The sequence below is a fragment of the Orycteropus afer genome, unplaced genomic scaffold (assembly GCF_000298275.1).
Source record: "Orycteropus afer afer isolate SDZICR_OR568_19922 unplaced genomic scaffold, OryAfe1.0 scaffold00518, whole genome shotgun sequence".
Classification (NCBI taxonomy): domain Eukaryota; kingdom Metazoa; phylum Chordata; class Mammalia; order Tubulidentata; family Orycteropodidae; genus Orycteropus; species Orycteropus afer.
The window spans coordinates 1907449-1923507 of NW_006922105.1; the positions used below are offsets into that span (position 1 = coordinate 1907449).

The 16059-nt window shown below is 38.4% G+C and overlaps 1 protein-coding gene across 1 annotated transcript in view; it reads left to right on the forward strand.

Annotated features, from left to right (window-relative positions):
* Positions 1–16059, forward strand: part of GRM1 (glutamate metabotropic receptor 1) — a 477875-nt gene that overhangs the window by 458628 nt on the left and 3188 nt on the right. The window contains exon 3 of the mRNA XM_007955615.2: positions 7709–7944. Within this exon, the coding sequence (XP_007953806.1) occupies positions 7709–7944 (236 nt within the window). The remainder of the gene's footprint in view (positions 1–7708; positions 7945–16059) is intronic.

A 16059-nucleotide genomic window follows, 5' to 3' on the forward strand; every position in this document is an offset into this window, starting at 1 on the left:
GGGTTCAGGAAATAAAGATTCCTGTATATAAGTGAGAAATCAGTAGCTTTCTGTTAAGCGTTCACCTTGTCCTCCACAATATGCAGTTTCCTTTCCAGACCCCAGATAGGAAAAGGAACTCATGACTGGGGAACAGATGGCCTAGTAGAAGTTGCTAGAGGCAGCAAATGTACCTCATAGACACTTTCAGGATTGTCCCAGGTCTGGTCACCTCCCAGCACAGCAGAATTCACTGCAAACACTCGAGAGGGTGAACTGGTACCTGAAATGATCTCTTCTAGTCAAGCAAGCACATCTACACGACAAGCATGACCATCTACCACAAAAGGAAAACACCTGCATCATCAAATACTTCTAAGAACAGTTCAGGCTTCCTGTTTCAAAGTGTACTTCATAGAGTATCCATCAAAACAATAACCTCATACAAAATCCCAGTACAAGTAAACATTAAAAATCCTTTGGATTTATATAAAAAGACATTTCGCAAGTGGTATATAGGTGAAACAATTTAAAAAGATAAAATCCAAGATTTGCTTTGTAGCTGTTTTTCAGTAAGGTTTTAATTGTTAGCATTTCCTAATTCTTTAACTCTTAAAGATAGAAGATCTGGTTTAAAAAGCAGCAATTACCACTTTTAATAGTATTCACCAATTGCTCCTAGTGGAGAGACCCTGGATGGTGCAGGTAATCAACATGCTTAGCTGCTAACTGAAAGATCAGCAATCTGAGTCCACCCACAGGCTTCTTGGGAGAAAGACCTGGGAATCTAATACTGAAAAACCAGCCGTCGAAAACTCTGTAACGCACAGTTCTACTCTGACACATGTGGGACTGCGATAAGCTGAAACCAGTTCAACAGCAACTGGTTAATCTGGAATGCTTTTTCTATCACACTAGGCTCTCCTTGATGGTATGCTCTCTTAAATATAACAGCAACTCTAACTTCTGGAAGAGAAGTCATCTACAGCAAAAGTAAAAGGCTTTGTTCATTGGTGAAGGGGATATAGGAGCCCAAGGCACTAAGTCACATGACTTCAAATATTTACAGGCAAACATTGACTCCTACAATATAGCCTTCCTGTAGTGGTGGGCACAAGGGTAGTAGATTTTAGTTTTCTCTTTTCCTAGCACTCTTCACTTATTGACTGTCTGATTATCCAACATTTCACATTTGTGACCATAGTAAAAAAAAAAAAAAAAAAATCTGCTGTCTAGCTATTTTGCACGTTAACAGTGTACATGTGACAATAACAAACACTAAGGTGTTGGAGAGAGTGACATTGGTTGTGATGGTAAAGGTTATGTGTCAACTTGGCTGGAACATGGTTCTCAGTGGTTTGGCAGTTATGTAATGATGTAATTTGGCAGATATGTAATAATGTAGTTGTCCTTCATTTTTGTGATTTGTTGTGGTCTTCCTCAGTTTTTGTGTAATGCTGATTATTTTGTATAATGACCTGGTCTTTGGAACTTAACCATGGTGATAAGTGAGGAAGGAGTGTATTTACCTTTAAAAAATTTATTAGTTTCCTACTGCTGCCATAACAAAATACCACAATGAGGTGACTTTCAAATTCATTTATTGTCTCATAATTCCGGAGGCTAGAAGTTTGATTCAAGGCATCAATAGGGCATTTTTTTCTATCTGCTAAGGAGGAGCTCTGGTGGTGTAGTACCTAAGGCATTTGACTGTTAACCAGAAGGCTAGTGGTTCAAACCCACCAGCCACCCCTTGGAAGGAAGGTTGGGCAATCTCCTTCCGTCATGTGATACCTCCTTGGAAACCCAAGGAGGGGTCGCTATGAGTCCAATTCAACTCCACGGCAGTGAGTTTTTAGTAAGGTGCTCTGGTGGCACAGTGTCTAAGGCATTCGACTGCTGATCAGAAGCTTGGCAATTCAAACCCACCAGCCACTCTACGGAAGGAAGACTGGGCAATCTACTTCCATCAAGATTTAACCACCTCAGAAATCCAAAGCACATTGCTATGAGTCGGGATTGACTCAATGGCAGTGAGTTTGGTTATAGAGGAAAATCTTTCCCTGTCTCTTTAAGTTTCTCATAGCCCTGGATGTTTCTTGGTATTCTTTGAATTGTAGCTAGATCCTTACATAGTGTCTTACCCTTGTCTGGGACCCACCCTACTCTGGTATGACCTCATTTAACTTACCTGATAACAAAAGAGCAACTCTATTTGTAAACAAGGTCATATGCATAGGTGCAGGGCTTAGGACTTCAGCATATTTTTCTGGGGGGCATAATTCAGTCCATAACACAGAGTGTGATTCAACAAAAGAAATGTAAATATACATATTAGAAGATGAATATTATACACTTTTAAAAATTGTTAAGTTTCTTGTACAGACCATAAATCTCATTGCAGTACAGTGAATTACTTGGTATGGCCATGGTCATTGTGAGTCTGACTAGATTATTGAATGGAACTATTCAAATGTAAGTTGCTTGTGGCCCACCAAGGGGATTGGATAGTTTGTTAATAATGTAAACAAGGTACATAGCATTCTTGCGGGGATAGGACCATGGAAATAAGTTGTATGGAACCCTAAGGTGGGGATTGATTAGTTTTGTCATCCTACTAGGCTTAAAATGAGCTCTCCTGACGGCAGAAATGGGGATCTCACTGCCATCAAGAGAGAAGAGGCAGAGGTAGAGTGGAGCATGTCTTTGCACCTGAGATCCCTGCGCTGGATCTCCCTGGCAGAGGACCATGGCAGAGAGGACCATGGCAGAGATTACTGGCTGAGACCATGGCAGAGAGATGGCAATATTGGAATCAAGAGGCATGAGACAGATCGACGGGCTTGCCTGCCCAGACACTCAGAATACTGAATGTCTTGGGGCAGAAGTCTTGCTGGTGGAGTACGGTACACCTACGTGTATCCATTGGCAGAGCTAAAAGAGCTTTGTAACACTTGCCGGAGCAGGACAGAGGGCAGGTGAAGAGGCCAAAAGCTAGAGAGGCATACCTGAGGGTATGGCTGAGGGGAGACTGTCCTGATTGAAGGATAGTATCCTGAGAGCATTCCTGAACCTGAATTGTATACTATTACTTCCCTAATAAACCCCATAATCATGATGAGTGTCTATGAGTTCTGTGTGACCATTGCAACAAATTATTGTATCCAGCAGAGTAGTGAGTGGTGTGGGAGGGACATTTTGTGTCAGAATTGGTAAAAAGGCTGGAGGATGTTGGCATGTCTGGCCTCATAGAAATAAGCCTGGGGTTACTGATGGTGATTCTCTCTCTCCCCTCATGAGGTTGGAAGAGGTCAGTGGAGGATGCCACCCCCTGTGACCTTTTTGCACTCATATAATATTGAAACTTGGGGATGAAAACAATTCAGGCCTCAACTTTATGTCAAAAAAAATAATTGTTTTCTTCACTTTATAAACCATTTTGATTTTAAATATTTATTCATAATCAGAATTTTCTGAAAGTCTGGTTTGATTTTTACCTTTCTTTTCAGCATGGCACAAACTATAGCTTAGTGCTTAAAAATTGCTGTAGATGTAGTTAGTATATCGATATTAATAACCATATATACAAATTATTAAACTACCTTGATCCATTCTAAGTAGACTGAGAGTATAGAAAGATGAGTAAGTTGCTTATTTTTCTATAATCAATTTGACTAGCCATCATATTCATTTACGGTGAGCAGAGAAGGACTCACTCAGCCAAGATTCAGGTCATTTATCATGGGGGAGCAGAACACATAGTAAAAGTAAAACACATAGTAAGATCTTATAGAGTGGTAAGGCTGACAGGACTTTGAGGACTTTCTGTTGTCCTTAGTCTAACATTTCCTAGGCTGAGTTTATGCCCCACCCATTTTCTGCCACACCACTCTCAGTACTCTAACCATACTGACTTTCTCTAAATTCCTTGAATGAGTCATTCTCTTTCTTGTTAGATTCTCCATCAGGAACTTTCTATACCAACCCTTTCTCTTCTCTTCATCTATATGATGCCCACTTATCTTATGATTCAACTCAGAGATCACTTTCTTAGGGAAGCCATCCCTGACCAACTCTCATTCTACAGAAATTCACAGAAATACACACAAAATTAAGTTAATCCAACCACTCTTCATTCCTCATAGTACTGACCACTCCTCTTTTAATGTCATCATGTTTGTAAGTCTTGTTTAGTGTCTGTTTTCCCCACGAGTTTGTAACACGATGGGTACAGGGTATAGTACGTTGAATTCTGAGCACGCAGTGGGTAGTCAGTAAATGCTTGTAGAATGGATGAATGGGAGGGAGGAAGGAAAGGGAGAGAGGGATGGATGGATGGGGATGGGAGGGAGGGAGAGACGGAGGGAGGAAAGGAAGGAAAAGAAGTAAGAAATGGCAGGAAGAAAGGAGGAAGGAAGGACTTCTGTACAAGGTTGTGGCGTCTCTTTCCTAGAGAATTTAGAAATATTGGGAAATCTACTTCCATAGTGGTACTGCCTTGGAAACCCAAGGAGGGCTTGCTATGACTTGGGTCCAACTCGATGGCTCATGACAACAACAACTGACATTACTCTGGTCTGGCTGATTAGACTCTATCACTCTTCAAAGTCTGGGTTATGTTAAATGATCTATACTTTTTGCAGACCTTGGTCTGTTGGAAATGCAGCTCGTGTGCACTTCACTGGGAAGAATATGGAGAGAAATTGCACCAATTAGTTCAGCAAAGAGGAGAACACATTTATCCCAATTGAGCTCATGTAACAAGGGTAAGCTATGGTGACTCTCAAGTATTTGGCCCAGCTCCCTACTCTGTGAGAGGCAAGTGATAAAACTCTTCTCAGGCAGAGCCTGCATGGAGATGTTCCAGAAACTGTAGGACACAACCCTGTGGGTAGAAGGATAAATCTACTCCCACAAACCGTGGCCTGGTTCCTGTGTGCTTTTGAATTAAATGGAAGCTACAGCACTCGTGACACATGTTCTCTAAGGTGACCAATTTAAAAAAAACTCCTGTTCACCAGATAAAATGTCAGTGAACTGTCATTTAGTGAACAGAAGGATTCTTTTTTAAAAATTGTTTCATATGTGGGGACAAGTGAGGTTATTTTCCTTTAATGTTATTTTTAAATAGCATTGGGGGAATAAAACATAGTTGCTTCTAAGGGAAGCACATTTGAACAATGTCCCAGGAGAAAACAACTGTGGTTGGTGTGTTTCTGAACAAAATCAATTTTCTACTCCATATCATGTAGGTTATATACTCATCTTGCCTGCAATATTGAACTTAGTTCAACTTTTATTGTGAAGGCACTGATTGCCTGTGTTTTATTTCTTTCTGACCTGAAGAGTAACCAATAGGCATCGTGGTTTATAGTAAAGAGTATTGAGCATGGAAGCCAGACTGCTGGGTTCAGTCCTGGCCCACCAAGACTCTAGCTATTTGCTGAATATGTCCCATCCTAGTTTTTTCATTTAAGATTGGGGTAAAAATAGTGTTGTTGTGAGGTGGAAATATGAAACACATAGTAACCTATGTAAGTGCTAGCCATTCTCATTAAGTTACCGATTTATATGCATTCTTTCCACAGATATTTATTGAGCACATGTTGCTGTTGTTATTGTTAGACGTCATCAAGTTGATTCCAACTCATAGTGATCTTACGTATAACAGAAGGAAACATTGCTTAGTCCTGTGCCATCCTACAATTGTTGTTATGCTTTAAGCCCATTGTTGCAACCACTGTGTCATTCCTTCTCATTGAGAACTTCCTTTCCTTCCCTGACCCTCTACCAGTCATTACGTCCTTCTCCAGGAAAGAGTCCTTCCTCATAACGTGTCTAAAGTATATGAGACAAATTCTCATTATCCTGCTTCTAAGGAGCATTCTGGCTGTGCTTCTAAGACAGATGTGTTCTGGCAGTCATTAGGAGCCCTGGGTAGCATAGTGCCTAATGCATTTAACTGCTAATCAGAAGGCTGGAGGTTCAAACCCACCAGCCACTTCTTGGAAGGAAGGTTGGGAAATCAACTTATGTAGTGATACTGCCTCAGAAACCCAAGGAGAGGTCTCTATGGCAGTCAGTAGTTTATTCTATTTCTTCACCTACACCATTATTCAAATGTGTCAGTTCTTCTTCAGTCTTCCCTTTTCATTGCCCAGCTTAAGCACCTATTGTGTATCATAATTGTTGTTTTAGAGTAAAGATCATTTTGTCAGGGAACCTAAACACTTTCATGATTTTTGAATAAAAAGCTTAGAGAGATTCATGTAATTCTAGACCATGAGCAAAGCTACCTAAGGTGGAAAACATGCTGAGTGACATCATCCCCAAAGGGTTTAAATATAGATTACTACCAACTATATACTATTCAAACTCTTTATTTCATACCATGATAGTATGATTTAATTCTGAATCAAAAACACTTCCTGAACTTAAGGAACCCAAAACTATTTTACTGACAATGATCTTTTCTTTGGTTTAGCCCATCATTGAGTTCTTGTTGCGTAAGACAAATTGCAGCTACTAACTTCCATTGTATTTCCAATCTGCCTGTCTAATGAGGAGGAAAACCCACGACAATGTTGGACTAGTTTTGTGCATAGTCATCATCTCAGCAGTTCAGGGATCTATTCAACGACTGAGGTTGATGTACTGGATGCTGTAGTACCTTCCCAGATCTCCCTTCAGATCTAAGACACTCATTCCCCCAACTGTCTGGATTGTTGGCATTTGTCAGCTTTCAGCAGGGTCTGTCACTAGGAATTTCTTTCTGTCCCAGGAAGTTTGCTTCTTCTGAGTTTATGCCCTGTCACCAGAATAGCTCATGTTCAAAGGCTGGTTGAAGTGAGGATGCAAGACCTGACACCACCTTAATTTGGGTCAACTCTAAAGGACCATCCTCCCAGCTCCAGAGCTTCTTGTAGGACAGGCTGAAGTCCCTGGTGCAGCTGCAATATATTTCAGTTTTTCTTCATCTACCGAACCGTATGTCCCATCCTCTCTTCCTCACAGCTGTTGTAGCCAAGAAATCTCCCCAGTAAACATTTTGCATGTAAATAACCATCTCAAAGTCTATTTTCCAGGAAATCATTCTAAAATAGGGGCCTTTGACATCTTTCTTGGCTGTAAAATAAGTAGTAAACATAGTGCTTCAGTGTCATATGAGGCATAGGGTAAGTGTAAGGATTAACTAAGAGGATGAATGTAAAAGTGTTTAGCACAGAATCTGATGACTAGTAATTGCTCAGTAAATGTTAGTTGTTAATTGTTACTATCACCATCATCATCATCTTCATTAAAAAAAACAACTCACTGCCATCAAGTCAGATCCAACATATAGCCCTCATTGGGTTTCTGAGACAGTATCACTACAGAAGTAGATTGTCCAATCTTCCTTCAAAGGAGTGGCTGGTGGGTTTGAACCACCAGCCTTCTGGTTAGCAGTCAAATGCCTTAGGCACTATGCCACCAGTGCTCCCACCATCTTCATCATCACATTCGTTATTGTTAAAAAACAAACAAACAGGAAACGAAACATAAAGCCCAAGGCATGATGACTTCACAACTTTCTAACTTTCTACTCTATCATAAATCACTGTTGGATAGTAATACTGATTTAAAGGAGACTTTAGCTTGTCCTGAAGTGCTTCATTAATATGTAACTGTAAGCTCTATTAGTGAGACATTTGTCTTTCTCTCTCCTCACCCCACTCCCTGCATTTTTTAGTGATGGATGGGCAGACAGAGATGAAGTCATTGAAGGTTATGAGGTGGAAGCCAACGGGGGAATCACCATAAAGCTGCAGTCTCCAGAGGTCAGGTCATTTGATGATTATTTCCTGAAACTGAGGCTGGACACTAACACGAGGAATCCTTGGTTCCCTGAGTTCTGGCAACATCGGTTCCAGTGCCGCCTACCAGGACACCTTCTGGAAAATCCCAACTTTAAAAGAATCTGCACAGGTAACTTGTGTTTACAAAATAATGACTCTGAAATCTGGTTGTCTCCTCCAGGTCCTTGACAGCTTGTTGAATGACAGTGGAAATTGTCAAGGCTGGAGAACAAAAGACAATGCATTGTTATCTTGACTTATGAAATAGTTACATGGAAGGTGGAAGTGTGTATTTCCCCAGGGATTCATGTTCATAAATTCTGGAAAGATTGTTCCGGTCCATGGGAGGGAAAGAGATAAGAAGAAATAATATGAGTAAGGGAAAGTGAACTGAGAATTCAGATATGCATTATTCTAGTCAGAGGGAAGAGGTTTTATCCCAGGTACACTTAGATGTTAGCCACAGCACTGTGGCAGTGCTGGCTTGATTGCCTTTTCTTCTCTGTGACTAGCTTCCATATGCACATCAGGAGAAGGTAAGATGATAACACTCTTGGCCATACCACCAAGATGTAGGGAGCCATAGGTGATAAGAAACTTTGTACTCTCATCTATAAAGCCAAATCAGAGGGTGTCCAGGAAAACATTTTATGACCTGAATTAGCAATAGAACAAAAGTTAGACCTCTGCAGCCATGTATACTAATATTTTGGGTTTTCAATGTCATAATACATACTAGTGTCAAGGTTGAAGCTTGATTGGTTAATGTTCGCAGCAGGAAATAATAATTTGCAAATAGTTCTTATTTATGCTTGAATATTAAAGCTATTGTAAGAAATTCTTATGTGATTACAACCTTTAATAAACATGTCTGTGTTTGCATTTTATTATAGAGTCAAGTTTGGCAAATATTTCCCTTTGTTCTTAGGTCTAAGGAAGGCAGATTTTGTTAACTTTTCTATTTGAGACTAATTCATAAAATGTATTGATCTTTAATGCTGCAGAGGTCCTAGAATTTTATCTTCCATAGCCATTATCTATATTTTCAATAGATTTTTATTTATTCATGTAAACTTACCTTGCTTTTCAACTCTAATCTCTGTATTTCTGTGTAATTGGCTTCAGCATTATTGTAGAACAATGTATATTTTTACTTCATGTGTCCTTCTCATCCAGCTAAGAAATTTGAATATCAAGTGAGTTCCATAGTCTCCTAATGAATATGCAGGGACATTTATGAAAAGTAGTGTAAGGAAGTGAAATCAACCTTTCCATACTATTGATGGCTGCTAATTCTATCACTCATTTTTACTTCTTTGAATTGGGTCACTTCTGCTGTTTTAGGAAGTGTTGATAGTGTAGTTAGTTTCCATAGAAATCTTTATTGAGCTTAATCTCAGATGTCACTATGTAAATAAAGAGTTTATATGCACTAGATTGTCAGTTTGAATATTAAGGGTCCTGAGCCCAGGCTGAATAATTTGGGAATCACCGTGGCTAATTAAAAAGTACTCATGCAAAGTCCACATCACTGTGTAATTAGTTGAGCTATCAAAGGATTTGGAATGTGCTGGAAAAATGCTAATGAAACATTAAAGCCTAACTTTTAAAACATTAATCACTAGAACAGTGGAAAGAGTAGGTATAAAACAAATAAAAATCTCTTTCCCAGAAAATGTCTTAGATGCTTAAAGAATTAGTATCGTGTTTGCACTGGCATCATGCTTTATCACTCCTGATAAGAATTTTTGGAAGAGTCCATGGCAACTGATAGAGGATAACACTTTGAAGTACAGTCGTTGGTTTTAAGTCTGCTCTGTTACATATCCGCTGCATGATCTGGACAATCTCCCTGAACCTTTGAGTCTTAATTTCTGCACCTGGCACGTTGTAACAGTTTCTACCTCACACAGGTGTTACAAGCATTGAATGAAGTAATACAAGTAAAATATTTTGCAACCTGTAAATCTTACCATAAATGTAATGTGTTATGATTAGTGTCCTATCTTACCAGAGAGCAGATCAGGAATGATATAGATCATCTGAGTAAAAGTGATAGTTTGTGAAGGAGCCCTGGTGGCCAATGGTTAAGCACTGAGCTGCTAATCAAAAGGTTGGCAGTTTGAATTCACCCAGTGTTTCTGTGAGAGAAAGACTTAGTGATCTGTCCGTGAAGATTACAGCCAAGAAAACTCCAGGGGGCAGTTCTATTCTGTTACATGGGAACAGTGTGAGTTGGAATTGACTCAGTGTCATCCTCCAACAAGACCATTCTAGGGAATGTGGAAATGAGGGGGAAAAAAAAAAAAAAAGCATACTACCTTCAATCATCTTAACACAGTTACTTGCAAATATAGAAATTTTTTCCCTCTCTATATATATGCTTTCATAATACTTTTCTGATTATAAAAGTAATATATGCTTACTATGCTTATTATAAGGAGCTCTGATGGCATAGTGCCTAAGGCATTTGACTACTAACCAGAAGGTTGGCGTTTCAAACCCACCAGCCACTCTTTGGAATGAAGACTGGGCAATCTATTTCTGTAAAGATTTACAGCCTAAGAAACCCAAAGGGGGTCACTATGAATCAGAATTGACTTGATGGCAGTGAGTTTGGTTTTTTTTTTTGTTTGTTTATGTTTATTATGGGAGTCCCTGGGTGGCACAGATGGTTAAGCCCTTGACTACTAGCTGGAAGGTTATTGATTCTCACCCACCCAGAGGCCCCTGGGAAGACCAGCCTGCTGGTCTGATTTCTAAAGGACACAGCCTTGAAAACTCCATGGAGCAGTCATACTCTGTACATACGGGGTTGCCAACTAACTAAAAACAACAATGCTTATTTTATACAAGTTGGAAATATAGAAAATCTTAAGAAATAAGATGAAGGACATTAAGAATTTGACAACTAAGAACTAATCACTGTTAAAATTTTTGATATATCTTCTTCCTTATATAGTTTTAAATCATATAGTTAATATTTGTATACATATATATAAATTAATACTGCCTTCTCTTTTAAATTTATGTATTTATTTTAGCTATTACAATCTTTCATTCTTAATGGCTGCATAGCATTCTACATATAGATACCAAATAAACAAAAACCCAACACTACCCTCAAGTCGTATCCTACTCATCGCAACACCTCCTTGGGTTTCTGAAGTGGTATCACTGTGGACGAAGATTGCCCAGTCTTCCTTCCAAGGAGTGGCTGGAGGGTTTGAAGCACCAGTCTTCTGGTTAGCAGGCAAATGCCTTAGGCACTATGCCACCAGAGCTCCTACTTATAGATAAGCTATCATTTATTTAACCAGTTCATTCTTTCATTCTTCCTTTGCAGTAAGGCTGTTTCAGTTCTTCCCATATTTAAAAAATGCTATAGTGCTGTCATTAAAAAAAAAAAAAAAAAAATCCTTGTTCCTACACCTTTTTCTGAGTTGTGGATAATTTTCTAAAGATATAGTTCGAGATGTTGAGTTACTCAGTCAAAAAATATGACCATTTCTAAAACTTTGAAACTAAAAGTTTCCAAAAGGCAACTCCTACCAGCATTGGATGAAACCCTGTGCATTTTTGTTTAGTTTTGCACAGTTTTAATCACAGAGTGCATGTAATTCTGTATCTTTATTTTTCACTTACAATTATACTGTATGTATTTTTGATGTTATGGCATACCCTTTATAACCACCATTTTAATAGTTACATAATATTCTATCTACCCAATGAAAACACTGTAATTACTTAGCCATTCTTGAATTGTTGGATATTTAGATTACTTAGAATTTTCCTCCTTATAAAGACATATTATATAGTTTTCATGATGTTTGTTACTATTTTTAGATTGTTCCTTCATAATAAAGTCCTAAATATCTAATTATTGGTCTATGACCATGTTTTTTGGGGGGTTCCTTGAAAATACATATTGCCACTATCTTCCAGTATGACTACTAATATTTGCTATGATTAGGCAGTATATTAACTCTATGAGTTTATGTCTTCGTTATCTAGATCTGCTCTAACAGAAATACCACAAGTGGGTGGATTTAACCAACAGACATTTGTTTTGTCATAGTTTAGGAGGCTGCAAGTTCAAAATAAGGTTACTTGCCCAAGGAAAAGGCTTTCTCTGTTGGCTCTGGGGGAAGGGCTTTGTTTCTTCAGCTTGTTTCCTGATTCCTTGAAAATCTCTATGTGATATAGCATCTGTCTTCCCCATCTCTGCTTGTTTCTCTCTGCTTCATCAATTTGGTTTATATCTCAAAGGTTATTGGCTTAAGATGAACCCAACACTGACATGGCTTCGTTAACATAAGGCAACCCTATTCCCAAATGAGATTACAACCACAAGTTAACCAAAAATCTCAAACCCACTGCCATTGTGTTGATTCTAACTCAAAGTAACCCTATAGGACACAGTAGAACTGCCCCATAGGGTTTCCAAGGCTGTAAATCTTTACAGAAGCAGATGGTCTTATCTTTCTCCTGAGGAGAAACTTGTGGGTTTGAAACAAACTTCTGGTCAGCAGCAAAATATTTTAACCACTGTGTCACAAGAACTCCTTCCACAAGTTTCAAACCTCCAAACCATACTCACTGCCATTGAGTCACTTTTGACTCAAAGTGACCCCTAGTGGGTTTCCAAGGCTGTAAATCTTTACAGAAGCAGGTTGCCTTATCTTTCTTCTACGGAGCAGCTGATAGTTTCGACCTTTTGATTAGCAGCTAAATGCCTTAACCACTATGCCACCAGAGTGTCATTTCCACAAGTATAGGGGTTAAGCATCACTATATATATTTTGGAGCTCTGGTAGCATAGCACCGAAGGCATTTGACTGACTGCTAACCAGAAGGCTGGCGGTTCGAACCCACCAACCACTCCCCAGAAGGAAGGTGGGGCAATCTACTTGCGTAGTGATACTGCCTCAGAAACCCAAGGAGGGGTCGCTATGTGTCAGATCCGACACCACGGCAGTGGTTGCATTGTGTTTGCATTACACATATTTTAGGGGGAGACAATTCAGTCTGTAACATTTTACTGGGTTCATTATGCCCTCATAAGCTTTTTTTTTTTTTTTTCAATACAGTAAATTCACAACCATAATTTTACAAACTCTGTGGTCATCATGGTCTTTCTAGTTTGAATTACTTTCTTACGTATCACTAGATAAGATTAGCCCATAACAGTTTGATCCAGACTCAGGTGATCTGTAAACTGAAACAGGTACCAATTTACTTCAGCTTGCTGCATCTTAGGATGATAACTAACTTCTCTTTGCTCTTTGATAGAATGACCCAAATGCTAATATGCACGTTTTTAGAATACCATTTTCCTGCATCCCAGAAATTGATCTATTAACTAAGGTTTGTGAAAGACTTCACAATTCTTCACCCCTCCCTTTAACCATGACATTGGAAATAAGACTTTGCAGCTCTTCTCATCAAAAGGTGGGGTTTAATTTCCTACCCCTTGAATATGGACTTCCCTTACAACTTGGTTCAAGTCTGAGCCTCAGGAGGTTGGGTTTACTTTTACTGTGTCTCCTGGAACCCTACTTCAACTATATAAACAATCCAAAATTAGCATACAAGAAGATGAGAATCAACATAGGGCAGACACAGTATTACCTCCCATTTGAAGTTATCCAGGATCAGCCAGTCTTCAGGTAATTTGTCAAGTGACTACTACTGCATACATGAACCCAGCTGAGATGAGCCATGTCCAGCCCAGAGCAGCAGAACTTCCTGGTTGACTCCTAGACTTATAAGCTACATTAGTGCTTGTTGTTTTAAACCACTAGCCAGGTATGCCTATTTATATTTAAATTTAAATTAGTTAAAATGAAATGAAATGAGGATAAACTTGCAGGACATTACCCTGAGTGAAATAAGTCAATCACAGAAGGATAAATATTGTATTAGTCCATTATTGTAAAAGTGAAGGAAAGGTTTATCTATGGAAGGAAATTTTCTTTGTTGGTTACCAGGGATGGAGGGTAGGGTAGGGAACACTGTTAGATAGTTAGAGATAAACTCCTTAGAAGAGTCATGGGAGAAAGAAGGGCTGTTTATGCGCAGGGAGACAGCTCAGGGGGCAAGAGTGCATGGAGGGATGGACACAGGGAAGAGGTAACTATCAGGGGGAAGTAGGAGGGGAGCTATTGCATTGGGTATATTGTCAATGTCATGAAACAAAGTGTGTGTGAACTGCTGTATGGAAAGTAAATTTGCTCTGTAAATTTTCACCCAGATCACAATAAAAAAAAAAATGAAATGAAACATCCAGTTCATTAGTCTCACTAACTGTATTATATGCATTAATATCCATATATGGCTTATGGCTACCCTACTGGCCAGCACAAACACAGAAAATTTCCATTATCACAGAAAATTCTAGTGGAATGTCTCTAGACTCTTCTATTTTTTTCTAATCTCATAAAAACAAGTTTGATTGTTTTTAGGGTTATTTGGACCTAATTCACAGGTTATCATTTTGAGTATAATCAATTTGTTGGATAACCCGACCAACTACAGCAGCTAAACGATGACTGTCTTATTTTATGAGTTAAGGCTGTGCTTTGCTTGGTTACTCCTACAGATTCACTGCATCAAAGTAGGACTGACTGGTTCCCACAGAGACTGGGCATATCCTCCACAGACTATTTAAGTTCTACATAGTTATTTATTCCATGTTATTTTTAATTATTCAATGAATTAGAAAACTGTGGGTTTGTTCTAGCATCTGAAAATCATAAAAGTTGATGTAGGGGAGTTTTCTATCCATTTACTTTATGTCCATCTTGATTCTGTTCCCAAAGGGCACAGAAGTTCAGATCATATGATTTTTCAGTATCAAGAAAATACAGACTCAAGGAATAAAAGTGAAAATTATTTGAGGCCTTCAACATTCATTGTAGTAGTTAAAACTTACTATTTTATCCTTTTTATAGGAATATTTAATTTATACACATATGTTATTGCATATACTAGTGTACTTTTTGAATAAGTCCACAAAATGGTTACCTAGAGATTGACCTAAGACCCATATACACTAGTTATTATTAGCATTTGGTTCAATCCAATAATTCTACAATTAGATCAATTTTATCCTTATTAACAATTAAAATATTTCCAAAGTTGAATGCATACTCACACATGCTTTCTGTACAAGTTTGAGATTATGTGTTTTTAACGAGTAAAATCTTTGACTGTTCATAGAGAGTTCATTCTTGCATGGAATGCTAGTAAATATTTACACTGTCCAGATAGGTATATATGGGATTCCTTTAGAATCTGTAGATTGTGTTGCTTTGCATCAGGGCAAATAATTTGGGATTCCATATCTCATATTCTTGCAGAGGAAATTCATATAAAATCCTACTTTCCGCCATCATAAATAGTAACAGTTCGTTCAAGGTGGATATGACCAAGTATACATGAAGCCTGATTCATTGACTCTTTTCTCTCTACTTTTTAATAGTTTTATTGAAGTATAATTGACATATGGTGAACTGCATATATTTAAAGTGAACAGTTTGATGCATTTTGATAGATGTATATTCCCATGAAGTCATAAACACTCCCCAAATTCCTTTTTGCATCTTTGAATTCTGTACCTCCCAATTCCTCACTGCTCACTGTACGCCTCTTCCACAGAAAACCACTTACTGGTTTTCTGTCACTATATTTTGTTGGCAATTTATAGACTTTAATATAAATTCAGTTGCACATTATATGCTCTTTTCTGTTGACCTTCTTTCATTCAGCATACTTATTTTGACATTCATCATTGTATTGTATTATATATATCAACAAATCATTACTTTTTATTGCTGAGTAGTGTTCTTTTACATGGATATACCACAATTGTTTATCTGTTCACTTTGTGATGGGTATTGAGTTGTTCTTGATTTTTGATTATCACAAATCTTCTGTGAACATCCATGCAAAGTCTTTACATAGACATATGTCTTTGTTTTTCTTGTTTCAATTCCTGGGAGTGAAATGGCAGAATCATATGATAGATGTATGTTTAACTTCTCCTTTTATTCATCCTGTGGCTCTGTTATTTATGGAAATTTATGACTAGGGAGACAGACCCATAAAGGCATCAAACCACTGAGAAGTTAAATGGCTTGTTACAATTCAAGAACTAGTGAGACTTCTGAATTACTTCTTGGACATGTTCCATTATTCCGCTATTCCTGCTATTTGGAGGTGACAGTTAAGGTGAAGGGGATAT